Source organism: Aquarana catesbeiana, linkage group LG05, assembly GCF_042186555.1.
Source record: "Aquarana catesbeiana isolate 2022-GZ linkage group LG05, ASM4218655v1, whole genome shotgun sequence".
NCBI classification, from domain to species: Eukaryota; Metazoa; Chordata; class Amphibia; order Anura; family Ranidae; genus Aquarana; species Aquarana catesbeiana.
The window spans coordinates 565,604,758-565,626,538 of record NC_133328.1 but is presented as its reverse complement, the minus strand read 5'-3'; the positions used below and the strand labels follow the sequence as shown (position 1 = coordinate 565,626,538).

The following is a 21,781-nucleotide window of genomic DNA, read 5'->3' as shown; positions in this document are numbered from 1 at the left end:
GATTAGGATGGACTGATTTTTCCTTGTTGGTGAATTATTTGTGCTGTCTTTTTCTTTGTGTAATGGGTTTGCAGAGGGACTGGTTGTTCACACCTAGCAATCATCTGCATCTTTAAAGCAATCAGATGCTGTTCTTGTCTTTTTTTTCCTTCCTTAATCACTATTGCTCTGGGAGAGGTGGTGGCCCTCGTCCAAGATCACGTCCGATCCAAGTTTGTGTGTTTTGGAGAGAGAAAGAGAATTGAGATTGATTGCCATCATCAACCAGCGTGTGCCATTATACCATTTCCCCTGTGGATACATTGGCATAGGCGGCATGGATATCAGAGCAGCAGGTTGCTTGGCATCGCATGTGGCAGAATCACGTCTGGAGCATCTGCATGCCTGCCATGTAGAAATGGAAAGAAAGGCTGCTTATCTTATGTTATTATCTCCTCTTCTGCCTGTTATCAACTTTTTTGTTGGAGACATTAGTATATTTACTGATAAAGCATAACGATGAACTAAATGAATTCATATTCAACAAACTATCAACAATAAAACTACTACACTGCAGCTTAATGCATATTAAAAAATACAACATGCTGTGATTTTATTACATGAAATGAAAAGGTCTTACTATTTCCTAACCCCCCCATGTAAAAATGCAAAGTTTAAGAAAAACTTGAAAAAATCTCCAAGCTGACCATACACTATGCAAATTTTGTCTGGCTCCTTATAAACTGGTAAAAATTGGAGCTGCAGGTGGCCCTGTTGCCACTCTCCTGCCCGACATGGGTGGAAAACTGTTGACCAAACAACGGCTGGATCCAATCATATGCAGCAGCTGTATGGGTTTTCTTGCAGGTTCTGGCTGTCAAAATACAGTAGCTGTAGCAGGAGATTCATTCATTCCTGCTGCATAGGGTGGGTGAAGGAGTCTGTTAGATTTTCTTCATTCAGCTAGCAGGCAGGACAAAATAAAAATAAAAAATGTCGTGTATGGCCATCTTTAGACTCCAGTTCGATCCTCTTTTCTTTTTTTTTGGGTCCCCTGCCTGTGCTCCTGGCTCCTCCTCTTCTCTGAGTTCCCCCATAGCAAGCCACTTGTTATGGGGCACTCATGCGTACTCACTCCCAAGCCTCACTCTGTCCATAAGACACACAAAATGGGGCTCAGCACCCCCCCAGCTCCCTCCTCACTGGCTGTGATTGACAGCAGTGGGAGCCAATGGCTCCCACTGCTGTCTTTCAGCCAATGAGAAGGTAGAGACCCAGGAGAGCAGCCGATCTCATGCACAGCGCTGGATCGGGCTCAGTTAAGGGGCTGTGGGGGAGCTGCGTACTAAAGGTTTCTTATTCCCTGTACACACGATCGCACATTCCGACAACAAAATCCATCTGATTTTTTCCGACGGATGTTGGCTCAAAAATGGCTTGCATACACACGGTCACACAAAGTTGGTCGGAAATTCTGAACGTCAAGAACGCGGTGACGTACAACGAGCTGAGAAAAATGAAGTTCAATAGCCAGTGCTGCTCTTCTGCTTGATTCTGAGCATGCGTGGCACTTTGTGCGTTGGAATTGTGTATACACGATCGGAATTTACACAAACTGATTTTGTTGTCGGAAAATTTTAGATCCGGCTCTCAAACTTTGTGTGTCGGAAATTCCGATTGGAGCCTACACATGGTCGGAATTTCCGACAAGCTCCGATCGCACATTTTCTGTCGGAAAGTCCGACGGTGTATGTACAGGGCATTACCCTCATTTGTAGAATGCATGAGGGTAGAAAACCTTCAGCCTTTAAAACCACTTTACCTTTACATGGATGGCGGCTGGCTAAAAAATAGCAAGATATTGCATTTTATTGTATATGTTGTTGGAAGTTTGATAAATACTTTGTAAAAAGCTTGGTAAAGCTGAGGCTGTTTTTAGGGCCTTTCCATTAATTAACCAGAATAGCTGATGGAATGCAGCAGTTTTATCACGTTGGAAAGTCTGTGTTTGCCAAAAAAACGTCTTTTTATGTAAAGTGCCTATACAGTTGTGCTCATAAGTTTACATACCCTGGCAGAATTTATGATATCTTGGCCATTTTGCAGAGAATATGAATGATAACACAAAAACATTTTTCACTCATGGTTAGTGTTTGGCTGAAGCCATTTATTATCAATTAACTGTGTTTACTCTTTTCAAATCATAATGACAACAGAAACTACCCAAATGACCCTGAACAAAAGTTTACATACCCTGGTGATTTTGGCCTGATAACATGCTCACAAGTTGACACATAGGGGTTTGAATGGCTATTAAAGGTAACCACCTGTGAGCTGTTTGCTTGTAATTAGTGTGTGTGTGTGTGTGTGTGTGTGTGTGTGTGTGTGTGTGTGTGTGTGTGTATAAAAGGTCAATGAGTTTCTGGCAGACCCTTGCGTCTTTCATCCAGTGCTGCACTGACGTTTCTGGATTCTGAGTCATGGGTAAAGCAAAAGAATTGTCAAAGGATCTGCGGGAAAAGGTAGTTGAACTGTATAAAACAGGAAAGGGATATAAAAAGATATCCAAGGAACTGAGAATGCCAATCAGCAGTGTTTAACTCTAATCAAGAAGTAGAAAATGAGGTGTTCTGTTGAAACCAAACCAACTAAAATTTCAGCCACAACTGCCAGGAAAATTGTTCAGGATGCAAAGAAAAACCCACAAATAACTTCAGGTGAAATACAGGACTCTGGAAACATGTGGTGTGGCCGTTTAAAGATGCACAATAAGAATGCACTTGAAGAAAGATGAGCAGCATGGTCGAGTCGCCAGAAGAAAGCCATTACTACGCAAATGCCATAAAGTATCCCTCTTTACAATATGCCAAACAGGACAGACATAAGCCTCAAACCTTCAGACAGTCATTTGGAGTGATGGGACTAAAATTGAGCTTTTTGGCCACAACTATAAATGCTACATTTCCAGAGGAGTCAACAAGGCCTATGATGAAAGGTACAACATTCCTACTGTGAAACATGGAGGTGGATCGCTGATGTTTTGGGGATGTGTGAGCTACAAAAGCACAGGAAATTTGGTCAAAATTGATGGCAAGATGATTGCAGTATGTTATCAAAAAATACTGGAGGAACCTTATGCATTCATCAGCCAGGAAGCTGCGCATGGGACGTACTTGGACATTCCAACATGACAATGATCCAAAACACAAGGCCAAGTCGACCTGTCATTGGCTACAGCAGAATAAAGAGAAGATTCTGGAGTGGCCAGATCAGTCTCCTGACCTCAATATCATTGAGCCACTCTGGGGAGATCTCAAATGTGCAGTTCATGCAAGACAGCCCAAGAATTTACAGGAACTGGAGGCTTTTTGCCAAGTTGAATGGGCAGCTTTACCATCTGAGAAGATAAAGAGCTTCATCCACAAAAAACTTCAAGCTGTCATTGATGTTAAAGTGGGCAATATACAGTATTAATCCTGTTGCTTTAACAATGGTCCCTTCTTAAAAAGAAAAAAAGTTTTGTTTAACCCCATTACTAGCTCTTAACCCTAACATTTACCTCTAGCCCTTAACCCTCACCCCAACATTTAACTCTAGCTGTTAACCCTCACCCCAACATTTTAACCCAACCCTTAACCCTAACATGCAACTTTGGACACATAAAGGTTCCTGCATTATGATGCGACTTTGATGCTACTTAAGTGCCAGAGAGTGTAAAATTGAATCAAAGACATTACATGAGCAGAACTGTCATACTTTCCTATCAGCCAAAAAACAAAAAAATGCACCACAAAACACACCAAAAAACACATCAACCACAACCTGTATAAATGTGAACTTAGCATTGGGGTCCCTTCACATAGGCTTTCCAATCAGGTCTGCTTTTTTAGATGGACCTGATTTGAAGCTCAGTGCAAGTCTATGGGCAGGCATACCTCTGAGTCTGTCCAAAACCACAAAGAAAGGTGACAGATCCGAGGTAGTCTGATGTAAACAGATGCAAGTCCATTTTAATCCTGCCAGCCAAGGTCTGCCGTCAGATTTAGACAAAAACTGAATGGGAGTGGATGTAAAAAAAAGTGACATCCATCCTTTCCTGCTTAGATTCAGCAACTGATCTGTTTATGGACCCCCTGCTAAACTGAGTGGATGCAGCTCCCGTGAAAGGGCCCTTACTTTGATATACTATGCAGTGAGAACTGGAAATATTTATGCTTACTGAAAATGCACTATACATTTAAGTATATAACAGATTTAAAAAATGTCACGTATTACAGTAATGATATTGTTTTACAGTGCCTTGAAAAAGTATTCACCCCACCCCCCCCCCCCCTTGGCTTTTTACCTATTTTGTTACATTACAGCCTTTAGTGTTTTTTTAATCTGCATTATATGTGATGGATCGGAACACAATAGTCTAAGTTGGTGAAGTAAAATTAGAAAAAACATTTATACATAAAACTATTTAGAAATAAAAAAATGATAATTTGCATGTGCGTATGTATTTACCCCCTTTGTTATGAAGCCCATAAAAAGCTCTGGTGCAACCAATTACCTTCAGAAGTCACAGAATTAGTGAAAGGATGTCCACCTGTGTGCAATCTAAGTGTCACATGATTTCTCATTACATATACACACCTTTTTGAAAGGCCCCAGAGGCTGCAACACCTAAGCAAGAGGCACCACTAAACAAACACTGCCATGAAGACCAAGGAACTCTCCAAACAAGTAAGGGACAATGTTGTTGAGAAGTACAAGTCAGGATTAGGTTATAAAAAAATATCAAAATCTTTGATGATCCCTAGGAGCACCATCAAATTTTTCATAACCAAATGGAAAGATCATGGCACAACAGCAAACCTGCCAAGAGACGGCCGCACACAAAAACTCACAGACCGGGCAAGGAGGGCATTAATTAGAGAGGCAGCACAGAGACCTAAGGTAACCCTGGATGAGCTGCAGAGTTCCACAGCAGAGACTGGAGTATCTGTACATAGGACAACAATAAGCCGTACGCTCCATAGAGTTGGGCTTTATGGCAGAGTGGCCAGAAGAAAGCCATTACTTTCAGCAAAAAATGAAATGGCACGTTTTGAGTGGAGGAAGGTGCTCTGGTCTGATGAGACTAGAATTGAACTTTTTGGCCATCAAAGAAAATGCTATTTCTGGCGCAAACCCAACACATCACATCACCCAAAGAACACCATCCCCACAGTGAAACATGGTGGTGGCAGCATCATGCTGTGGGGATGTTTTTCTGCAGTCGGGAATGGGAAACTGGTCAGAGTTGAGGGAAAGATGGATGGTGCTAACTACAAGGATAATCTTGAGCTAAACCTGTAACTCTCTGTGTGTGATTTGAGGCTAGGACGGAGCTTCACCTTCCAGCAGGACAATGACCCCAAACATACTACTAAAGCAACACTTGAGTGGTTTAAGGGAAAACATGTAAATGTGTTGGAATGGCCTAGTCAAAGCCCAGACCTCAATCCAATAGAAAATCTGTGGTCAGACTTGAAGATTGCTGTTCACAAGCGCAAACCATCCAACTTGAAGGAGCTGGAGCAGTTTTGCAAGGAGGAATGGGCAAAAATCCCAGTGGTAAGATGTGGCAAGCTCATAGAGACTTATCCAAAGCGACTTGGAGCTGTGATAGCCACAAAAGGTGGCTCTACAAAGCATTGACTTTAGTGGGGCGAATAGTTATGCACATTGACTTTTTATTTTATTTTGTCCTATTTGTTTGCATCACAAAAAAAAAAAACATCTTCAAAGTTGTGGGCATGTTCTGTGAATTAAATGAAGCAAATCCTCAAACAATCCATGTTAATTCCTGGTTGTGAGGCAACAAAACACGAAAAATGCCACGGGGGGGCGGGGGGGTGAATACTTTTGCAAGGCACTGTATTTATGTACGGTATGTTACAATTGGTTCTGCAAGTAACTGTGCATTTGGAGGCGTTGTATTATTTTGCACAAACTGTTTACCATCTGGTTATACAATTTTTGTTTGACACACTGCTTCCTTTCTAAATCCTCTTATGCACATTGAGGTAATAGAGAGTTTATGGCCTTTTGCAGCTGGAGAATACGGTACCTGTCTGTGCTGTGCTGAGATATATATATATATATATATATATATATATATATATATATATTAACTTTTACCATGACCCCTTGTGTGAGTGGAGAGGAGTTACGGCTTGAGAATCTCCTATACAATATACTAATTTACCAATCAGCCCCGGAGGATTTGGCTGCTGTATGACCAGGCCATTTTTTGCGATACGGCACTGCGTCTCGTTAACTGACAATTGCGCGGTCGTGTGACGTTGTACCCAAACAAAATTGACATCCTTTTATTCCCACAAATAGAGCTTTCTTTTGGATGTATTTGATCCTATCTGCGGTTTTTATTTTTTGCGCTATAAACAAAAAAGCGCAACAATTTTGGAAAAAACACTATTTTGTACTTTTTGCTATATCCCAAATTTTTTTTTTAAAAAAAGCTAATTTTCTCCTCTGTTTAGGCCGATATGTATTCTTCTACATATTTTTGGTAATAAAAATCGCAATAAGCATATATTGATTGGTTTGCGCAAAAGTTATAGCGTCTACAAAATAGGGGAAAGATTTATGGCATTTTTATTATTTCATTTTTTTTTTTTTACTAGTAAAGGTGGTGACCAGCGATTTTTATCGGGACTGCAACATTATGGCGGATAGATTGGACACTTTTGACACATTTTTGGGACCATTGGCATTTATACAGCGATCAGTGCTATAGAAATGTACTGATTACTGTGTAAATGTCACTGTCAGGGAAGGGGTTAACACTAGGGGGCGATCAAGGGGTTAACTGTTACCTAGGGAGTGATTCTAACTGGGGGGGGATGGGACTGCCTGGGTGAAGAGAGCGATCACTGTTCATACTTGGTATGAACAACAGATCGCTCTCCTCACCCCTGACAGCACGGAGATCTGTCTGTTTACATTGATGGATCTCCGTTCTGTCTATGTGTGGAGCGATCGTGGGTGCCCAGAGGTCACACGCACCTCCTAGCGATCAAAAGGCAAGCCAACGTACAGCTACATGGTTGTACGGCAGCTAGTCGGGAAGGGGTTAAAGGGCAACTCCACTTTCGTGGGGGAAAAAAATAGCAAATATAGAAAAAATAATATAGCATGTACAATGAATGTTATTAAAAATTACCTTTCCTTTTCAATCTGCAGCAGCTGTAATTTTCTATAAATGCAATGCAATGCAATGTGGCTACATGGAGTTGTTCTGTACACAGAATGTGTACTGACCACTCCCCAGAAACATCATTTCCTGCTTGTGTGTGTGTGGCTCACCAATTTTCCCAGAAGTCTGCTTAGATACAAGTCAGATTTCAGGCATCCTCTGCAACAAAAATGTAATTTTTGGTAAGATACTTCCAATAGGAACACATCTAAAGGGATGCAGGCCCAGCAGATTTCCTCATTAGTGCTCTTCAGCTGCACAGCTGACTGATAATTATGAAACCACTCCCATTAGATGCACTCAGCTCAGAGAAACACACAGGGATTTCTCCAGAATAACAAAAGGTGGGAATCTGCAACAAAGGTTTTTTATAATCCTCACAATGTACATAGATAACCCAGAGGGGAATGTTTTTTTTTCTCAATAAAAGTGCAGTTGCGTTGCTAGCTGGATGTTGTGCATTTTCTATAGGGTGGTTTGTTTTAGGAAGTTGAAGACTGCAATGAAAGGTAAAACTGGATCACGCTATGTGAAGTTTTCTTTCTTTATCCGAGTACCTGTGGAAGTGTTAAGCAGCTCTGACCCCTTTTGTGATGCGGATGGCAGCCATTAGAGTATTTCAAGGCTGGAAATGTACTAATTTCTGGTGAGTGTGAACCCTTTCAAGGAATGTGACGCACATTTTGTGGATCTTGGTGAATTATCATTCAACACTAGGACCACTATCTGTACTCTTGGGCTCTCACCAGTGTCTGTCACGTCATCTTTTTCTCATATAATTAACCATATGAATGCCGGTCATAATATGAACTGACAGGAGCGCTGCTTCAGTATTGGATGGTACATTTTATCTACCTGTGGACGGAATACGATTTGTTTATGCAAAAGTGGAGTTATGCTTTAAAGCTCTGAAAAAGTTGAATGTTTGCAGGTGGTTACATTAGCAGCATTCCATTGACAGAAGGTAATGTGTTAGTTTTGTGCATTTTCTCTTATTAGAGTTAGGATTCAAAAATGAAATGTTAAACTTTTGTTGTTCTAAAATAGGTATTCGTATATGAAGCAAGCTGGGTGGAGCCTTCGGCTCATTTCATGATTTCCAGTTTCTCATTTCCTTCTTTTGTGAAAAGTCAGTTCTCATATGCAAGTGACTTGTCCCCTAAAGTTTCAATCAGAGACCGCATGTTCAAAAAGGAGACAACTTCTGTGTGCTCACTTAAGAAAACCATAAGTACAAGGTAAAGAAATAAAATCAACCTAAATCCATTTTAGCTTCTTATTAACTGCTTGACAACTTCACCTAGGTTGATCTTCCTGGTTTAGAGGCATGCGTGCGCCCCCTGCTGGTCTGTGCTGTGATTGGACAAGAGTTTGTCAGCAGGTTATAACCAACGATTTTGGCTGTATACCTGCTGATCAGCTCACAGCAAAGAGATCTGTGTGTTTGTAAGCACAGCACACAGATTTTCTTCCTGCTTTCAGTTACTGTTCAGAACTGAAAGCAAGGAGAGACTCAAGCCAGATCTGTAGGTAAACACAGCACACATACTTGGTAGGCACACAGTTAACCCCGTCTGATCAATCCTGTCACCCAGCCAGTGTCATTAGTACAGTATCGTCACTATATTGGTGTAATTAGTGACGGCAGTGTCCCTCCCAGCCAGTGGCTTAGTGCCAGATTGCCATCACAGTCGCATTATAAGTTGGTGATCACCACCATTCCTAGAATAGTGTCTGTACAGAATCGTATCTTGATCACGATCAGAACTCTATGCTAGTGTCCCCAAAAACACAGTTTGGTTTTACCAAAGATATGAAGCAAAATACATTTTGGTCTTAATTTTTTGAAGAAATTGGATTTCATTGGATATGTTTTATAACAAAGTAGAAAATATTTTGCTGTACTTGTGTGGAAAAAAAATATTTATTTTGGGAACAGTGTTTGCATGACCGAGCAATTGCCAGTTAAAAGAGAAGTTCGGGATTTAAAAAAAATAAACTTTTATACTCACCTAGCTGAACTCAGCAATCAAACACCACTGATCGCTCAGTTCTCCCCCTCTACTCTGAGCAGGGAGCCTAGACTGTCAGTTAGCTGCTCTCTGCTCTTCCCTTGGCATTCAGCGGATCACTGAGAGGCTGAGCCAGGTGCCGGTCCAGGCTTCTGGGCAGATACTAACCATATGTGCAGGATCTTTCCCGAGCTTGGAGCAGCTGTGTGACGTCACCCGATAGCGGGCTTTAGCTGCAGCTGCAAATGGGGTAACAGGAGTGCAGAACGAACTGCACTCCTGTGATCCATAGGAGAAGTATGGCAAAAAAAAGCTTTGGCAATACTTCTCCTTTTTAAAGTAGCACAGTGCAGAATAGCAAGAAGTGCTCTGGTCATAAAACCTTCCGGAAGTCATGTGGTTAAAGTGGAGCTGAACTTAAAATGTGAAGATTGGCTATGTTATAGGAAAAATTTAAATAGTTAATTGAGCCTAAGCAGGGCCCTAAAAATTTAGCTTTTCTCTGAAATCCCCTCAGAAGAATAGCAGTTCACCTCTGGGAATGTGAACGTGGCTAGGCACTCCTGTGCTACATATTGGCAATGTGAAATCTAAGGCACTTCTGCCTCTGACTGCTTGTCTCAAGAGATTTGCAGTGAAATTTGGTGATGTCACTGCTATGCGCTCGCTGTTGTTTTTGCTAAAGACTCTGACATAAGGAAACAAAAATCCTGCCTCTACCAACATGACCCTCCCCACGAGAGAGACAGTGCAGAACAAGCTGTATTAAGTCAATAATGGAGGAAAGATCACCTTCCAAGAGACTAGTTCTTTACCCTCTCCCTGCCTTTTTTTTTTTGGCACAGCTTCCAATGTTCAGTTTCGCTTTAGATATTAGTCTGCAGTAGATACGGTACATTGTTGGCTAAAAAATGTCTGTACTGTGAACAAATTAGCTATTCCTTTATTTTTTTTTAATCCTTCAATATTTTATAAAATTTTAAAGGTACAAGAAAATAGAACAATGGGTTCACAATTTAGAGTGTTAAAATAAAAATAAAGGAATAACCAATTGTAACCGATGTTCGTTTTTTTTTTTGTTACTAGGATATTTTACTAGTACACTATAGTGATGGCTTCATGGTAGACAAGAGAAAACATCATGGTAGTGTTGATATTAACTAGAGACGTGAAAAAACATTGCTATGTGTTATATATATATATATACTGTGTATATGTATATATAATAAAAGACAACATACATCTTATATAATATACGTTGAGTATATAATGTAATGAGAGATGAATTATGCTGTGTGTGTGTATCTAAATAATTGCACAAGAAAAATTGCTCTTTTACAATTGTGCCAGTGTGCCATCTAAGAGTTGGCATACTGGAGACTGCACTTATTTTGAGGCAAAACATTTTTTTCACAAAAGACTCCTATTGAATAGAATATAATCTGGGGAACCTTGAAATGTATTAGAATCCTTTTTGGGTGAATATTTCTATTAATATACCATGGCCAAAAAATGCAATCACTACAGTTTGAGTGTACTGTATATTGCTTGTAAAAACCTTGGGATGCCCCAGATTTTTAAGGAGCCTCAATTGGATAGTCAAAAAATGTTTGTACCTTTGTCATGCTTTTGTTACTCTCACCATTAAAGAGATCCCCCTCCTTAATTTCTGCCTCAGAAAGAGAGGTGAAATCTTACCTATGGCAGTTGTCACTTTTGGGAAATTTCAGTCCACCTCCTATTCTAGTAAAAATTGGGACATTATGGTTTTCCCCTTTTTCTTTTTAATGACCTCTGTCACCATAACTGATAGTGAAAGTGAATTTGGGCCAGCACAGTGGCTAAGTGCAGCACTATGATTGTTGGTTAGACTCCCAACCACGGCACTACCCTCATGGAGTTTGCATGTGCCTGCGTGGGTTTCCTCCCACACTCCAAAGGCATGTTGATAAATTAGCCCTATATGAATGTGAGTTAGGGACCTTAGATTGTAAGCTCCTTGAGGGCAGAGACTGATGTGAATGTATAATATGCTACAGTGCCTTGCAAAAGTATTCACTCCCCCTTGGCATTTTTTGTGTTTTCTTGCCTCACAACCTGGAATTAGTATGGATTGTTTGAGGATTTACATCATTTAATTTACAGAACATGCCCACAACTTTGAAGATTTTTTTTTTTTATTGTGAAGCAAGCAACAAATAGGACAAAATAACAGAAAAAGTCAATGTGCATAACTATTCCCCCCCCCCCCCTAAAGTCAATACTTTGTAGAGCCACCTTTTGCGGCTATCACAGCTCCAAGTCGCTTTGGATAAGTCTCTATGAGCTTGCCACAGGGATTTTTGCCCATTCCTCCTTGCAAAACTGCTCCAGCTCCTTCAAGTTGGATGGTTTGCGCTTGTGAACAGCAATCTTTAGGTCTGACCACAGATTTTCTATTGTATTGAGGTCTGGGCTTTGACTAGGCCATTCCAACACATTTACATGTTTCCCTTTAAACCACTCAAGTGTTGCTTTAGCAGTGTGTTTGGGGTCATTGTCCTGCTGGAAGGTGAACCTCCGTCCTAGCCTCAAATCACACACAGAGTGGTACAGGTTTTGTTAAAGAATATCCCTGTATTTAGCACCATCCACCTTTCCCTCAACTCTGACCAGTTTCCCAGTCCTTATTGCTAAAAAACATCCCCCCATGCTGCCACCACCATGTTTCACTGTGGGGATGGTGTTCTTTGGGTGATGTGATGTGTTGGGTTTGCGCCAGACATAGCGTTTTCTTTGATGGCCAAAAAGTTCAATTTTAGTCTCATCAGACCAAAGCACCTTCCTCCATACATTTTGGGAGTCTCCCACATGCCTTTTTACAATCTCAAAATGTGCCATTTAGTTTTTTGCTGAAAATAATGGCTTTCTTCTGGCCACTCTGCCATAAAGCCCAACTCTATGGAGCGTATGGCTTATTATCGTCCTATGTACAGATACTCCAGTCTCTGCTGTGGAACTCTGCAGCTCCTCCAAGGTTACCTTCGGTTTCTGTGCTGCCTCTCTGATTAATGCCTTTCCTTGCCCCTTCTGTGAGTTTTGGTGTGCGGCCGTCTCTTGGCAGGTTTGCTGTTGTGCCATGTTCTTTCCATTTGGTTATGATAAATTTGATGGTGCTCCTAGGGATCATCAAAGATTTTGATATTTTTTTTTATAACCTAACCCTGACTTGTACTTCTCAACAACCTTGTCCCTTACTTGTTTGAAGAGTTCCTTGGTCTTCGTTGCAGTGTTTGGTTAGTGGTGCCTCTTGCTTAGGTGTTGCAGCCTCTGGGGCCTTTCAAAAAGGTATGTATATGTAATGACAGATCATGTGACACTTAGATTGCACACAGGTGGACATCGTTACAATCTACTCAGAAATCTATTTAAATTAATATTCTTATATACAGTGGGGACAGAAAGTATTCAGACCCCCTTAAATTTTTCACTCTTTGTTATATTGCAGCCATTTGCTAAAATCATTTAAGTCAATTTTTTTCCTCATTAATGTACACACAGCACCCCATATTGACAGAAAAACACAGAACTGTTGACATTTTTGCAGATTTATTAAGAAAGAAAAACTGAAATATCACATGGTCCTAAGTATTCAGACCCTTTGCTGTGACACTCATATATTTAACTCAGGTGCTGTCAATTTCTTCTGTTCATCCTTGAGAAGGTTCTACACCTTCATTTGAGTCCAGCTGTGTTTGATTATACTTGATTAGGAAAGCCACACACCTGTCTATATAAGACCTTACAGCTCACATTGCATGTCAGAGCTAATGAGAATCATGAGGTCAAAGGAACTGCCTGAAGAGCTCAGAGACAGAATTGTGGCAAGGCACAGATCTGGCCAAGGTTACAAAAAAATTGCTGCTGCACTTAAGGTTCCTAAGAGCACAGTGGCCTCCATAATCCTTAAAAGGGAGATGTTTGGGACGACCAGAACCCTTCCTAGAGCTGGCCGTCTGGCCAAATTGAGCTATCGGGGGAGAAGAGCCTTGGTGAGAAAGGTAAAGAAGAACCCAAAGATCACTGTGGCTGAGTTCCAGAGATGCAGTCGGGAGATGGGAGAAAGTTGTAGAAAGTCAACCATCACTGCAGCCTTCCACCAGTCGGGGCTTTATGGCAGAGTGGACCGACGGAAGCCTCTCCTCAGTGCAAGACACATGAAAGCCCGCATTGAGTTTGCTAAAAACACCTGAAGGACTCCAAGATGATGAGAAATAAGATTCTTTGGTCTGATGAGACCAGGATAGAACTTTTTGGCCTTCATTTTAAGCGGTATGTGTGGAGAAAACCAGGCACTGCTCATCACCTGTCCAATACAGTCCTAACAGTGAAGCATGGTGGTGGCAGCATCATGCTGTGGGGGTGTTTTTCAGCTGCAGGGAGAGGACGACTGGTTGCAATCGAGGGAAAGATGAATGCGGCCAAGTACAGGGATATCCTGGACGAAAACCTTATCAAGAGTGCTCATGACCTCAGACTGGGCTGAAGGTTTACCTTCCAACAAGACAATGACCCTAAGCACACAGCTAAAATAACGAAGGAGTGGCTTCACAACAACTCTGTGACTGTTCTTGAATGGCCCAGCCAGAGCCCTAACTTAAACCCAATTGAGCATCTCTGGAGAGACCTAAAAATGGCTGTTCACCAATGTTTACCATCCAACCTGACAGAACTGGAGAGGATCTGCAAGGAGGAATGGCAAAGGATCCCCAAATCCAGGTGTGAAAAACTTGTTGCATCTTTCCCAAAAAGACTCATGGCTGTATTAGATTAAAAGGGTGCTTCTACTAAATACAGAGAAAAGGGTCTGAATACTTAGGACCATGTGCTATTTCAGTTTTTCTTTCTTAATAAATCTGCAAAAATGTCAACAATTCTGTGTTTTTCTGTCAATATGGGGTGCTGTGTGTACATTAATGAGGAAAAAAATTGAACTTAAATGATTTTAGCAAATGGCTGCAATATAACAAAGAGTGAAAAATGTAAGGGGGTCTGAATACTTTCCGTCCCCACTGTAGGATTTAAATAGCGCAGCCAATTTTTACAACACAAAATAGAATTGTAGAGCTTATGCACGTGCCTGGCCATGAAGATTTTTAACAAGTAGCCATGTGGTCTAGTAAGCAATATTTTATTGCACGGGGGGTGGTGAGTATAAGACTGGGAGGAGGGCTGGGGGCAGGGCAATCTCAAATATAAAATTTTCTAGTAATCTTAAACTAAAAATTTGTTACAGGAATCATGTTTAAAGTCCTGACCAAAATGTTGCCTGCCTAGAGTCTGCAGGGTCTTTATAGTCAATCTGCATCATTCTTATGAAATAAACTTGGAGTAGCTTTACAAGACATGTGCTGTCAGATAATATAAAATGCATATCTGTGCACCTATTTGACAGCTCGTTATCAAACACTTGAGCGCCATCTCACATTATCTAGGCCTGGCTGTAGAATTCATGGTTCCCTCCGATTTCATGATACAGCTGCAGCAAAACATCTCCTCTAATTCTAGAACCTATTGTGTGCACACCACGATATGATTATCTGCATTGTGTGTGTTTTCTTGAATATTAAGAAAGCACATCTGTACATTCTGTATCATGGCACTCTTCTGACATTCATTATGTGGGTTGAGAATAGCAAAGTAAACTGTATGGTTCTGCTGTCCATTCTCCCAAACAGATGGCTGCTACAGTTGTGTGTCACTTGCTTATTACAGCCTTTTAAGATTAGTAGCTGCATGTCCAGATGGGCCTGAAAGAACAGCTGTGTATAAAAAAAAAAAGAAAATAAATGAAACCTGCGTGATGATTTTTTCAGGAGGGAAAAAAAAAATGTGTCCTAGTTGCAGTAAAGAAAAAAAAAATCCCAGCACTTCTTTCTCTCCGCTTTTGCTAAAATGTTTGCTAATCATTTGTGGTTTGTTTGTATTTTTTTAAGTTTAAGTAAATATTCATAATTTGCTCCTTTTAATGCGACTGTGCATTTATTTTACACAAGGGCCGAATAAATAGCAAAATTATCGAAAAACTTGTCACAATGCAAAAATCAAGACGATGCCTCAGAGAAACGTATGTTACAGTTGGAATGTTTTGAACAAATTTATGCCATTAGCGCTAAAACATGAACAGCCAGGTAGAAAATCCCAGCAGAACATAAGCAAATGTAATGAATTATTCATGATGGATCTTTTTTTTTTTTTTTTGTTAAACTGCAAATGGTATTTTGAAGGTTGCTCATTTTCTCTTTTCTTTTCTTTTTTTTTTTTTTGTAAGCCGTCATAAGATGTTTGTTAATGAAATAAACTTATATGAAATAATGCCAGAAATGGATGGATGGAACTGTAAACATGTTTTAGAAATACTCAATTTAATTTTCTTTTTTTTTTATTCTAGTTCCCCTTGTAAATTTACAAAGAGTGCTTCTGTGCAGTGTGCTTTACATAAAAAAAATTTTAAGCACTTTTACAGTCATTTTTTAAAACCGCATTTATGTGTGTGTTTATTTGTGAATGAAAAAAAGTATATTTGGATAAGTATTTCCTACATAGAAAAAAGATGTTTTATGGAAAGGGCATTCCAGTTGTTAAAGCTAGACTCCAGGCAGATATAAAAGACACAAATTTATGCATCTCCATATTCATTAATCCATACTTTAATGTATTTTTTATTGCAAGTACCTGAATTTGACCTGGTATTAGCTTTGTGCAGTCCCTGTACAGCAGCAATTAGAATGGGAGAGAAAGGGGCACGCTGGGAGTCGATCAGGTCTGCTTGCAAATGTCCTGACAGAAAGCATGCTGATAGTAGGGGAAAGCGGACTGACAGAGATGAGTGTTTCAGTCTGCCGCTTCTCCTTTTACTGTCTACTCAGATGGGGGACCTTAAAGTATCAAAGTGGTTGTAAACCCTCACATATACCCAGTGAAGTGACCAGCCTCAGATGATACAGAGATTAAACAAATCCTCCTACATAGGTTTTACTAATTTTATCTGTAGTCTTCTCCTCTCTACACCCCTTAAAAATGTCAGATTGTGTTAAAAATCTTTCTTCATTTGTCAGGAGCACCTAGGAGGGGCAGAGAGGCTGCAATTACACTGTGTGAGCTGATTGGAGGAAAGGCACCCTCCCCCTCCTTTACACAGCAGAAGAACTCCACACAGCTCCGTCCTGAGCCCCCCCCCCCCCCCCATGGTCCAGTATTTTCACTATCACTAAAGCCAATCCATGTAGAAAGGAAGTGGCTGAAAGAGGTTGGATGAATCAGCAGCACTGAGAAATAAAAGGAGTAAAAATTGTGGGGGAGATTTAATAAAACTGGAGCGTGGAAAATCTGGTGCAGCTCTGCAAGAGACCAATCCGCTTCCAGGTTTTATTGTCAAAGCTTAATTTAACAAGCTCAAGTTAGAAGCTGATTGGCTACCATGCACTGCTGCACCAGATTCTGAGTGCTCAGGTCTTCGTAAATCCCCCCTGTATTTTAGGAAAAGAAAACATGGCAATAATTTAATGCATAGTGCTTTAGTAAATTGTCAATGTCACCCAGTTAGAGTTTAGATTTACTATCTGTGGGCTGCAAGCCTTAGCTGAAAGTGAAAGCTGTTAGCTCTTACCCTGCATCTCAATCGCCTTCCATAGTTGATTATGCATATGCCTTTTGTTAAATGGCTCAGGCCCTTGGTTGTGCATTGTGAAGAGTATTTGCTTTACTATTAAGAAGTTCAGAAACCTGCTGGGAAAATGGTATGAGTTGACATCTTACACGTGCAGCTCTGGTTTTGTATGTGCTAATAAATGTATTTACTCAAATGCATAAATCAACAAATTATTGTAACTTTTGTTCTTTATCCTTTTTTAGGAGGTGTTCCTTGTGGTTGTAGCCATTCTGGTGTTTCTTTTGGCCTTTTATGCCTTTTTCTACCTTAAATTAACTCAGCCTATGGAACCCAGAGAAGACTCCGAAGACTAACAAGTGTCGGAGATATGAAGAAAATCGATTTTTGTCATAGAGGCCTCAGACAATGTGAATTCATACACTGCACAGTAAAGATTTACTGTAGCTACACATTCCAATACTATTAAATGCTGAAAACATTCCTTATCATGGGTAAAATTATAAAGAACAAAATGCACACTACATAAATTAAGCCATTATTAAAGAGATCTACAGACAACACACCAAATTCATTTGAAAACAAATTTTATTTTTGGATACATTCTGTTGCACAAAAGCTAATGATCTACATAAGCTTTGGTCCAATAACCCAATGGGCCTGTTTGCCACACATCAGTAATAGAGTTGACAGAGTAATAGTTATGTACAAATTGCAGAAACTCTTAACAACCATCAGATTCTCTTTTTGATCTGAACACTTTAAAGTGAACCTGTAGATAGAAGGTACCTCAAGTAACTTAGATTTTGCCACCCATTTGTCTTATTTAAAACCTTTTACTGGGTATGGGGCACACATGACACCATGTTGCTTTCCAAGTTTAAATATATAGGAGGCCAGTCAACAGGCTCAAATATTGTCACAGGTTGGGAATGACTATGCGTAGCAATGAGCAAGTTTGGACTAGGAATGCGCAGAGTCATTTCAGCTATCTGAATTTTGTGGCAAAATTAGCAGTTTTGCATTTGTTAAAATGCAGTTGAAAAATTGCCCACAAGTTCACCATGCAGCAAAAGTCCCCTTTAAACCCGTGTGACATTGCTTTTTTGGTCGTCAAAACCATTTCACACCGTTACTCTATGACCTTTATTTGTCGACATTGTCACTATGTCTGTGTTTTAAATTTTTTTTGTGTGTATATTATTGTTTGATATGGTTTTTTACAGGGAAAGGAAAAAAACACATTCATTATTGTGTACTGGTTCTTAAAAAAAAAAAATCAGTTATTTTCAAACTACAACAAAATACACAAAAAAAAATAACAAAAACATTTGCAAAAAAAAAAACCACTCTGGAGCAATTTAACGTTTAATACAGATTTAAAAAGACACCTTTACCCACTCTAATTTCACCTTCCCATTGACAATAAATTTTTCTGACATGCCGAAACTTCAGCAAAGCAAAAACTGTCATTTTTGCTCAACCCTAGTTTTAGCTTTGTAAAAGGAATTTTCAATGGCAGTTAAGTGTGATGGGGCAGTGTGGAAAAGATTAGTATAGAATTCTGCTGCACTGCTGATGTGATAAAGACACCCCCCTATCTCCGCCTTGGGATGTCTATGATTAGATGATAGAAGATACATTGGCAGCATACCTAAAGATATCCCTGCCACGTTTTTTTTCCCTCCTAGTTCAGTTAATCATTGTTAAAATTTAATAATCTCAATATCATTGTAACATAGGTAATGGCAGCCTGTAAACTAGTTGTTTGTAAATTTTAATGTATTTTCTAACACTTTTAGGATGCCCCTATTGCCCAGTATAAATGCCTTAATAAAAGGAAACATTCAAAAATGATGGAAGCAAATCTTTTCTGCATTTTTTTTTTTTTTTTTTTTGCTATGACTGCGAACCTAGCAAAGTGCCATTTTTACAGCTAGGGTCAGGACAAAAGTTTCTAAAGATCTATAAATAGCAACTGGACAGGTTAGTAATCCTTAGAAGAAATAAAAAAACAGAGTGCCCTAGACAGTTTAGGCAAAACACCTTATGATGAATTATGTAATAAAATCACACTTCTAAACCATGGCTCAGAGCATACAATACAGGGCAGCCTCTCCCAAGGTAACCAGGTCGCATGTGAAGATGCAGCAAGGAGAGATGGGAGCAAGGATGAAAACCTCAGGAGCGGACACTTCATTAAATCTTGTCCCACAACAGGAGCTGTAAATGAAGGTACATGGCCCTGGAACATGTGGATGTATTCTGTCACACCCAGAATAAAGCTACAATCCCCATTTACAGCTTTTGTCTTTTCACAGGTTTTAGTGTGTTCTTCCATGGTTTCATTCAGGGTCTACTCCAGAGGTTTCCATCCTTGCTTCACGCTCTTTTTGCCAGCTGCCTTGGGAGAGTGTCAAGCATCTTCAAATGTGCCCTGGTTTCCTTGGAAGAGACCTTTCCAGATTATATGCCTTGATCAAGCCATTGTTTTGTAGGTGCAACTTTATTATATCATTAATTAAAAGGTGCTATAACCCTGAGCTGTGCACTACTACTTTCCCATATTGTTAAAGAATAGTACTATTTATAGCGAGCCTAAATAGAAATGTCTAGGTTACACTGCATTTGTCACAAGAACTTTGGGCTGTGATCTTCATTGGGATCTTCATACCAAAACGGTTTCTGTGTATCACCAGAAACTGTAAACTCTGTGAGCCAAAAGTGAACTCACCCAAATTTTACAATCCTTTGGAATCCTCGGTAATCATAAAAATTACACATTGTTACCAGGACCTGTGGGAGCAATTGCAGGGCTCATGTTTAAACATTCCGTTTTGTACTGAAAAAGCTGTATGGGTTCCTCTACCCCCTTCTACCTAGAATTTGCCCTATAGAGATTGCAGATGCAGCATTGCCCCATTCCTGACCTGGTTAGTATTTCAACATTCTTCGATCGGACACCTGTGCTGTAGAGCTCGGCTGCAGCAAATTCTATAAAGACATACATTTTGTGCTCGCTTTACTGGTGAATTTTGATTAGTCTGGAGCGCTACTTTAAGCTTTCCTGGTCTGATTTTCCTATTTTCCTACATGAACTTGTTAATTATAAAGTACAAAACAGATGTCTTTTGGGAGAGATTATTTTTCAAGTTTTGATTTTTCTGGATGTGTGCCTAATATGTTGATTTGGAAACTTTGTTATAATTAGTGATGCCATGTTTTTAATTAAAAACATTTTCAATATGACAGATAGACATGATCTTTTTAAACAATGCAGTGTTGTTTTCTATTCAGTACATATTAAACAATTTTGCATTCTTCATTGGTATGCAGAGTTTGTGTTGTACATGGTAGCATGTCACCCTGGGGACAACACATGCAGGCTGATGTGATCTCACTCTCGCCTCTAGAATGTGAAGTGGGAATGTGGTAAGTGGATTATGTATTCTGAAAATAGGAATGGGGAAAAATGAGGAGGTTAAAGGAAAATGATCATGTATATTAATGAGCACTCGTTTTGCATTATCATATGTAACAATGTCACTGTTATGGTTTTTTTTTTGTTTGTTTTTTTATTCCAAACTTTATAACATTTTTTTAGATTAATAAATGTTTTTGCAGCACTACATTGTCATTTACAGAACTATGCGACTATGTTATGACAACACATTGTGCAAAAATAATATAGTTTATTGATATGCAAAGAAAGGAAAAAATATACATTCAAAGTTAAAGCATTTTTTTCTTAATCTGTTGTATAATAAAGTTTTGAACAATGTTAGAGTTAGAAAAATAGCACTTTAACTCAGAATTGTAGCCTTGCAAATTTTTGTAAGTTATTGGCATCTTGTAAATTTATTAGATTAATTCTATGGGTAGGCTGAGACCTTAAGGTAGATTCGACTTCAATATTTAAATGCTTCACTGGAGTGTCCTTTTAAATTTCAGTTTTCTTATATCACTGGTAGCTCCTATCACAAGCTTAGCTCCTGCTATATATTTGTATGGTGAGAATGTAGACATGAATTACTCAGATTGATACTCGGCTGCATCAGTTTGGCACTATTACATTTGAATCTGATGACTTCAGCACAGCATTGGTCAGTTACTCCCTAGAGAAAAAAACAGCTTGTAGACTGAACTGGAAAAACTCTGAGCACGATTCAAAGCTTCCTCCATGTATATGACTTACAGTACATTCCATGCATTCTACCATTGAAAACATAGTGCACTCTCAGAAAGGAGCTACTTTTTAATACTTTCACACAGACTTATTGTCCATTGCCATCACAATCAATAATAATTATATCTCTGCTAACAGACACCAGGAACATGAATTAAGATCCTAAAAGCGGCAAAAAGGTTAGGGAGGGAGAAAGCATCGCAATCAATAAAATCATCACTAATCCAAAGGTTGCATTTCTAATAAGTTCTATTTACTTATCAAAATATTGCGCTACTGTGCTTCATTCTTAGAAACTTTTGGTTTAACCTTTTCAGAATCGCTAGACAAGTATTCTGTGTATGTGCTACTAAACGTTTCTGGAATAGGCTTTTGGCAAGTGTGCAATGTTTTTCTTTGAATAAATTGTTTGAGGGTGTTCCTTTTCCTAATGTGCATTGGGGAAGAAGTATGTGCTTGTCTCATTACATACATAGGGGTCATGTTTTCTTTACCAGCTATGCCAAATGTTTCAGTAGCTGTTCTACTATACCTCCTTTACAACAACCTTTCTACAGCCGTCCTTGCCGATCACATGTATATCACAACAAATATTGGAGTGGGTCCTTGAGGGTGATCGTGCAGTTATGAGACATAAATCCCTTCCAAACATCTGGGGCTAAATAAGCTGTTTAACCACTTGAACTCCAGGTCTTTTTCTGACACCTTTG

General features: G+C 39.6%; 1 protein-coding gene across 3 annotated transcripts in view; it reads left to right on the top strand.

The window, feature by feature from the left end:
• The window catches only part of TRIQK (triple QxxK/R motif containing), a 298,291-nt gene extending 278,083 nt beyond the window's left edge, over positions 1–20,208 (top strand). For all 3 annotated transcript variants that reach the window (XM_073631949.1, XM_073631950.1, XM_073631948.1), the window contains one exon: positions 17,131–20,208. In XM_073631949.1, the coding sequence (XP_073488050.1) occupies positions 17,131–17,241 (111 nt within the window). In that variant the 3' untranslated portion in view covers positions 17,242–20,208. The remainder of the gene's footprint in view (positions 1–17,130) is intronic.
• The last annotated feature ends 1,573 nt before the right edge of the window (positions 20,209–21,781 follow it).